The sequence below is a fragment of the Mytilus trossulus genome, chromosome 8, assembly GCF_036588685.1.
Source record: "Mytilus trossulus isolate FHL-02 chromosome 8, PNRI_Mtr1.1.1.hap1, whole genome shotgun sequence".
Lineage (NCBI taxonomy): Eukaryota > Metazoa > Mollusca > Bivalvia > Mytilida > Mytilidae > Mytilus > Mytilus trossulus.
The window spans coordinates 31,381,173-31,390,232 of NC_086380.1; the positions used below are offsets into that span (position 1 = coordinate 31,381,173).

The 9,060-nt window shown below is 33.5% G+C and overlaps 1 protein-coding gene across 1 annotated transcript in view; it reads left to right on the forward strand.

Moving 5' to 3' along the window:
* Positions 1–8,791, forward strand: part of LOC134727579 (uncharacterized) — a 32,447-nt gene extending 23,656 nt beyond the window's left edge. The window contains exon 5 of the mRNA XM_063591959.1: positions 6,639–8,791. Coding sequence (XP_063448029.1) covers positions 6,639–8,791 — 2,153 coding nt within the window. The remainder of the gene's footprint in view (positions 1–6,638) is intronic.
* The last annotated feature ends 269 nt before the right edge of the window (positions 8,792–9,060 follow it).

Here is a 9,060-nt window from a genome sequence, read left to right on the forward strand (position 1 = left end):
TTTGTTAATCCTTTGAAAGGTGTGTTATATGTAAAATCCATTGTTAGATTTGATAAAAAGAAAATGACAGTTCATAAATAACGACTAGACAATACATTCATGAAACTTAAGGTGACTTCCGGTTTCAAAATGTCGGCTAACGAGTCAAAAATTTCGATTTTTTTACCTTCTAGCAATTTTACAAGGGATTTTAATCCTTGAAAGATATGTTATGTATAATTCAATGTAAGATTTGATAAAACGTTAAAAACAGCTCCTTAGTACGACAAAACAACTCATAACTGAAGAAAAATAGTGGTTTCCGGTTCCAAATTAGATGCAAATACGTGAAAAATATTTTAACAATTTTCATCAACTTAACAAGTAATAACACAGGCATGAAATACAAGCATGTAGTTTGGTATACAGGTGGACTAAACGATAATTAAAAGAAATCAGGTGCTGGCCATAAAAAATTTCCATTTTTCCAAGATGGCCACCGATCATTTTGCAAATGGCGTCATATCCAGTTGTAAATCTTTGAAAGTTGTGTTATAGGTATAATCCAATGTAAGGTTTTATTAAGCGTAAGTTACAGTTTCTAAAGTACGGAAAAAACTCATTAATGACAAAAAGAGTGATTTCCGGTTTCAAAATGGCGGCAAAATTTTTGAAAATGTATTTTTTTATAATTTTCATCAACTTTACAAGTGATATCACATTCTTTGTTAAGATTAATATGCCTAGTTTTGTTAGAAAGACAGGTTCGTTATCTTAAAATTATCGGACAGTAGCCAAAAACAAAACTCGTACAAGGAAGGACAGAACGGTAGCATTTAAAGTCATCAACACAACTGGATTTTTCGCCTCCTCATTTCAAAAGTTCTCGACAGGAGGATGCAACTTCAACGGTAGCCGAAGAAGTCCTCGATTTTTTCTTTCATCTAACCCCAGTGTTCATGAATTGGTACATAAATCAGTCTGAGCCCAAATTTATCCTCCTTGATACGCTGTTCTTTGGATGTGCTCCAAAAAAACTCTTGAATGCGGAACTACATCACAATGCCGCTGCTTCCTGGGTAAACATTTACATCGTACCTCGTTAACAGCAAATAGTGATGTTTTTTCTGTCATACATGATGCAAACAAATGCTTTTTTTATGTCCTTGCATGTGTCTTTATACTTCAGCAAAGAAATAAGTACGTCCCTTGCATGTTGAAATACTTCCTATGCCATCCAAACTGACCTATTCCCTTAGAGTCACATGCACTGAATGTCTGAATGAAAGGAAGAGTAGCTACACGAGGACCAAACGGATTTGATATATCACGTACAGGAAGACTTCAGAAGTCTTCATTCCTGCCAAAACCTATTCACAGTTTGTTCCACCATATTTTTGGAGTGCTGCAATTATTAATACTACTACATCTGTGTCGGTGCTACCTTAAATTACCGTCCTACAACAATTTTCATAATCAGGCCGAACATGGACAAACATTCGTATATCTGCTTCTCCATGCTTACAAGGGATGGCTGGAAAGTATCCTTATTAGTCTCTACAGAAGCATTTCTGTCGGCAAGACACTTGAAAAATTTCGTTTCGTTGTCATCTTCATAGACAGAGAAAACTACTCCAGAACCCAATTTTGTCTTCTCACATCTAGCCTTTCAATGATTCTATTAGTAAACATAACACATTATCTACCCTTGAATACTTATCGATGCAAGATTTTATTTAAGGCCGCATAACACAATTGCAAAATCATCCAATATTGATTCCCTACAAGGTGGCCTGGAATTAACCATTGCTGCTCTATCAACGATAAATGCGTCAGAATTTGGATCTGCAAATTACAAAATGTTTCAAGTTTATCCATTTGCACCGATTTAATACCACTGATTAAAATGACATCCGAAGACTAAAATGGAGGAGCAGGTTGTCTTTATGGATTAAGAAATATTCCAAATCAATTTGTCCACTGCGACAAAATAAAAGTCTAGAAAAGATATCTAAGGTTCTCTTGCTTTGTTGTTTACAAAAACGTTTACAGTTTTATTTTACCGACATAATAGGAGTTGTTCTTTTTAATCTGGTTATAAGAAACCGGTTCTCCTTTGTTTTGTATTTGCTTCAAACGATCTTCAAATAATTTGCCTTCGATCTTTTTAAAGAAACTCTTGTGTGTTAATTAAGTAGTTCATCTATTATAGAATGCCTCAAACCACTAGATCTCGAAATTTATCTAATGGTATACTGACTTCTGGTCTAGCTACCATCAATACGTCTAAATGAGGTCTTTCGTTAAACCTATGACAACACATCGCCCTTTACAATTGCATTATTCTGTTTTTGTCTAATCAATTGTGTTATAAGAAAAATATTTTCTGGTCTTACGTACAGTAAAATTATCATTTTCAAAATCAATTGCCACCTGTGGGTGACTTAAGAGAAGGGAAGCCATATCTCGGAGAAGGTCGGTCGCGATCGAGAATATGTTAAACGATCAAAACCTAAATGAATACAGTATCATGCTTTTTATGGACTGTTTGTTCAAAATCTGACTCATGAAATAAGCATACTACCAAATTAACAAGAAGTTCTTATTTCATAATTGAATGCCAGGAATTGAAATGGTAGAGATGACTATATTTTCTTACGCCAGTCTATCAAATCATTGAACGTCACAGAGTCATGACATGATTATAATTTCTGTGTTTTGCTTTCTTAAGCCGATATATATATATATACCTTTCAAGCTAAAACACATAGAGTTGTCTGATGCGCGTGTCTAGTCTTAGGTACATTTGAACATTAATACAAGAATATGCCGTTCTATGTGTTGCAATAATGGTTTTACCATCTACCTTCACGTAATATATCACTCAGAATTTTATAACAAGTCATTTCAATGTGAAATCCACCTTACATGACGATAAACTTATCTTCTCTGTACAAATCAGGCGATTCCCACTGAATATCCATTACCAAAAGTGTCTGATCTGCTGTTACTATTGATGTTTTTCTCGTTTCAACCACATTTTCCGTCTTATCCATCAAATACCTGATCATTGCAACTGAATTGGCTTGTTTTTAAACAGTGGCATCATAGATTTTACACTTACTTGCTTTTTAGAGTAATGAGGTGAACTACGATTTATACCAGTTTGCCCTGGTAGTGCATATAAATCACTCATTATATATATAAATAGTTTACGCATGCGCAAAATTGTTAAATCATGTGTGTCATAACCTTGAAAAATGTTATCAAACCAAATCTTAATATCATTGAAAATTCCAAATCACTTATTTAATAGTAAATAGTTAAAATATTTTTTAATGAATTTGTTACATTTTCGCGCATGCGCAAACCCTGTATGTGTCAAATACTCATGTCTAGTGAATTATTCACATGTAAAGAAGGTAGCTACCAAATCTGACAGCTGTTTTTCACTTAAAAAAGGTAAACGAAAAGTTTGCCAGAACAAATCAGTATTTTCAAACTGAAAAAAACAGCCATTTTAGAAATCGGCGGTGGCCATCTTGAAAAAAGGATTTTTTTTAATGGCCAGCAGTTGTTTCTTTAAAAGTATATAATACTGATGCTTTGTGGTAATTTTCATGCTTGTATCATCATTTGCACAATTCCCTCGATTTTGCCTGCTAATATCTTCCACTATGTAAGAATATGAATAGTTCAGATATTTTGTAGATGTTAAACATGTCAAGCATTCAACTAGAGTAATACCAGGAAAAGGTAAGAATGAAAAAAAACTAGAAATTTAAATCGTAACAGTTAGTTCATTGTATGTGTACTGCTTGTTATTTCAGTCAGGGAACATAATTTTATATTGACGGATCGGACTTCACCAAGAAATGGATTTCAGTACAAGCGAGTACTTCTAGATCAGCGCATTATTTCTTTGCATTAACGATATTTGCTTTGTACCACCTGTTGATTTATTGAGTTGATCACTTTCCAACCGAGTTTTACAGATTTTGTGGGTATTGTTTTGTTACGTCAGTGCGGTTATGCTGATGATTGGTCACTCCTAACCATTTATAACCATGCCACATTCTTTGTGTGCCTCTCACAAGTTAATCTGTTAAGCTATTATGCGATGTTTGTGTTCTTGTATGAATTGTTTCATATTCTGTCTTACTGATTCATTTGATAGCTTACTGAACGGTTTATATGGGTCAAACTTTTGTATCTTCCTAGATTCACATCCTTTTAAGGTTTGATTGATAATGTCAAATTAACAAACACATCACATCGTTTTATTTTTATAACAAGAATGTTGACTTGAGAACAGTACTATTGTCGTCTTTAGATCGCCCTTTTAAGAGAATAATGGTTTGTTCGGCTCTGCACAATGTAGACATATGCAGACATGTCCGGACAGAATTTACGCGTTGTATCGGATGACACGTGTTGGGGGTTTTCTGCTACCTGCATATAAGAGAACCATTGCAACAACTATTTCAGAGGAAGTAGGCGGCTTGTTCGTATTGTAAATCAATGTCTTTTAACAAATCCCACGATAATTCCAAACGAAAAGGTCTCTTAACAAATGGAGGACTTTTATGTTGAGTTTGAGTAAGCGCCCCGGTTTACACATCAATAACCTCTAGAAAAAATGTGTTTAATCCTTATAATTCTTCAACCAAACATTTGTGATATTTAATAAACATTTTTTTAGTTGATGGCTACTATATTTATTTACCATCAAAATCACAATGGCAAGTCGTAACTAAGGAGTACGCCGTCATCTTGACATTCTAAAAACCATAAATGTCCGATAAATACAACGGAATCTTAAATTAATAGCACCTACCTCAATAGCTTCATTTTAATTAAATGTTATCCGAATTAGAGCGTTCATGTAACGAAGTAATCTTTCCCTTGGAAATTACCATTCGTATGACGTCGTGTTTTGCCAAGACGTAAATTCGCTAAATACTTCATGAAATTTCGCGGAATTTTATTAAATTTTATTTTCACACATTTTCGAGGTTTTAGTGCATTAAATTTATTTCTTTTTTTAGTTATATATGCACTAGGATAGTCAAAACTATTACTATAATATATATTTATATCCGAAACAGTTTCCTTGTATTGATAAACGACTGCTATGAATAAATAAATTAAATGCGTTTTAAGACAATTTTTTTAAGCTTTGGTAAACTTCTACTATACTATCATTTTTGCCCTAGAGGTATTATGATTTTCTTTATGAATTTTGCATACATCCATATCATTATTTCGTTTAACGTCTAAATTCGTTGTTTTTCTCTACCCATGAAATTCGCGAAACGTTTACCGAACGAATGATAGTATCAGTTGCTGAAGAAATTGTTCTATTGTATAGGTTTATTTTTGGTATCTTTCGTCCGTCTTTTAAATGCCTATGCGATATTTTAGCGGATGATGTGGATGGAGCACTCATAGCTAGAGAAGCTTAATCTTGCGACGCACCTTATAGCGCTCTTTACTGGAGTTTATACGATTGTCTTAGTTTTCATTATGATCATCTTTGTTATCAAAAAGAAGTAGGTAGAAATTGTCTCTTACAAAAATAAATCTTACAGTTGCTTTAAGGACTGTTTGTGTTGTTTTGTCTTTTTTCCCGTTTCTATCTTATTGTTACATTATTTAAACTAATTTTTCCAGATTGTTGTGCACCTATAGTGTCACAGGTTAGTGAAGAGTAAGCGCTTACAACTCAGCCATTTCGTTTTGAGTCTTTCAAATCCGGAGCCTGTTATTTGGATGAGGTCTATGGTTGCTGGCTGCCATACATGTGTCTCCTTTAATTTTGTATCCATTGCTATCCTCTTAAACTGGTTAACATATTCTTAAAGAGGGACACTTTATTGAAGCTTTAATGTGTTTATTGTGAACCTTGATTATGACATACATTGGCCAACAGCAGAGCCGGTTTTCCACATGAGTTACTACAAACGGTGGATTGATACTACTCCAGGTGGACCTTTACAAGACTACTAACCTAGTAGTCAGTACGCTTGTTTTGGCATTGATGCCATTGATGAGTTCATTTACAATAAATTTATTGTTGATGAAATATCAAATCATTCGAAAGAATACGGTTTTTCTTCCACTAATGGTAATTGCCTTCGTCGTTTTTGGTGTAGTTTTTCAAAATTTTGTGTTTTTTTTTTTGTAGGCCGTGAGGCTCACCAACTTGTTTTACTCAAGAAACACGAATATGTCTAAATTGTTCGATGCGCGTGTGAAGCGGATTATGATGTAAACCTAAAGTATTGACGAGTAAATAATAATAGAAGTAATGAAAATGTAATGTTCTAAACAATACGGGAACTGTTTGTAATGACCTGAAATTTTCATCAATACTGTTCTGCCCTTTAAAAATAATAATCAGCCTTGAAATCAGTTGATTTTTCATTGTGATTGGTTTGCCTTTAAAGGATGTTTATCCTTCGTTTGTGACTACTTAATTGAAGACATTTATGTCATTCCGATAAAAATCGTTTGCATTTTTACACATTTAATTGTTTTAATTATAGTTTTCTTATCTCCTACATTTTTAAATGTGTAATATTGTATACGTTAAGGGAATCTAATAACTTACAAATTAAGCTTTAGTTATAATAAAATGCATATCTTTTCTATTTTAGAATTTGACAAGAAAATTGAAGAAGAGTGGGAAAACAGAGACGTAATTTATTATGAGACAAGTGTCTATCCTACTGTCTTAGATGCTCTTGAAAATCATCATTGTGTAACCTTGATAGGAGCATCTGGGGAAGGAAAATCGGCAACTGCTATACACGCAGCACTTGAATATAAACATAAGACACCTTCTTACGATATTTTAGTGATTTATAATCCGAACGAATTAATCAATTCCATAAATTTGAAAAAACCTCAATTTATAGTTATTGACGATCCTGTAGGAATTCAATGTTTGAATGAACCTTTTCTTGTTGAATGGGTTCAACTCAAAGGAAAACTTCGTAATTTTCTGCATCTTGGTCATATCAAAATGATTGCAACAATACGAAAACCACTGTTTCAAAAACATAAAATACGAATTAAAGAGACCATTTTTGATACAAATGTTATCGATCTTTCTTCTGAGGAAAATCGGTTATCAATTAAAGATAGGACGGGAATTTTGGAACATAACATCAAGTCTACAGGCCAAAACCTAGATCGTCAAATTAAAGAAACAATCGCAAATTACACGTATTTTCCTGGATTTCCACTATATTGTCATTTCCTATCGTTGAATCATAAACTCGTAAGCCATGTTAAAAGAGATATTTGTATGTTAGTTATAGAAGATTTAAACGAATTAATGATATCGGAACCTTATCATTATTGCTGTCTCGTCTTAGCATTTATGTTTGAAAAGGCTTTTAATGTAAATGATTTCACTTTCTGTGAAGATATCGATTTACAAGATCCTGATATGGTGAAAAAGAAAAAGATTATGAATATTTTAAAGTCTTGTTTCATCGAAATAGAAGACAAAAGCTGTATTCTTAAATTGAAAAGCGGATTCGAAACTCTTTCTGGTGCATATTTCATAAACAATCGACCGGTTTACAGTATTTTACATGATAGCATAACAAGTGCTTTAGCACATACTTACGGAATCGATAATATTCTAATGTTGCTCGAATACAGCGGTTCGTCTATAATAAGAGAATATGTGCGAATCAAGCCTGATACATCTGATGTTGATATTGTTCAAATTATTGTTCAACCTGAATATCAAGATAAACTAGCAAAACGATTTATACTGGAACTTAAAAAGGGAGAATTCGGAAACGTGTTTTTAAATCCTTCTTTCACAGATAAAAGTTTTCAAGAAAATTTTCTGAAAGCCTTAATGGCAATAAATCCTTCAGAACTAATTAAAATGATGTCGATTGCACCAGAAACAGCAAATATGCAGCTGAAAGACATAAGAGAATATACAAAGTTTGCTTTGGATGACGCAATTTTAAAATCGACGCCAATCCACTGGCTTTGCCGAATAGGCCTTAATAAAATTTTAACAGCGGTACTTTCCACAACTGACAATAAACTTAGTTTTTTAAAACGTCTACCAGGTCATACAACACCTCTTCATTTTGCTGCAGGATATGGACACCTTGAAATCGTAAAATATCTTATAGAAATTGGTGTAGATATAAACCTTAAAGCACAATTAGAATTAAAATTTGATAAGGAAATAGGAGAATACTACTCCGGTTTTACACCGTTATTATATGCAGCAAGACAGAACCATCCAGAAGTTGTTGAATATATGATTCAGCATGGTGCAGATCCAAATCTGGTAAGAGACCATGGCGGCTCTCCAATGTTACTTGCGGCTGATAGAGGTCACACAGAGGTTATTAAACATCTCCTTAAATACAAAGGTGATCCTAATCTTTGTTGTGATCATGGTACAACACCAATAATATTGGCAGCACAGGATGGTCATGTAGAAACAGTTCTTGCTTTGATAGAAGGAGGAGCTAATGTTAACAAGCAAAAGAATAAAATAGAAGGAAAAACCTCGGCTCTTTTGGCTGCTTCGAAACGGGGTCATATATTGTGTGTAAAGTGTTTAGTTGAAAATAAAGCTGAAATTGATTTATGCGACGCTAAAGGGTCAACGCCGTTGCTAGTTGCCCTACAAAATAATAGATATGATACGGCGAAGTATTTATATGAAAAAAGAGCAGACATTAATGCCACTAATATTGAAGGCGAATTTCCGAATCAGCTTGCAAAATCCTTAAACTTAGATATATTTTCAGATGAAGGAACATGACATTTTATTGGAATGTTCACTTTATTTTCCTAAACAAGTCGGTAGAAACTATTATCTTTCATGTTTCAGTTTCATATCAAGCTACTGATTTGATAGAACATACATATTGTTCCTTTATAGAAAAATGTAGATGGTAGTCATATTTTTATAAATCCTAGTTTGCCTAGTAATCGAAGGCGCTTGTTACAGTGCAGACGATGTCGACACGATGTTAAAGAAGCAGGGGTTATCATTTTGCTTTGGAATGAACCAAACATATGCAAGTTTGC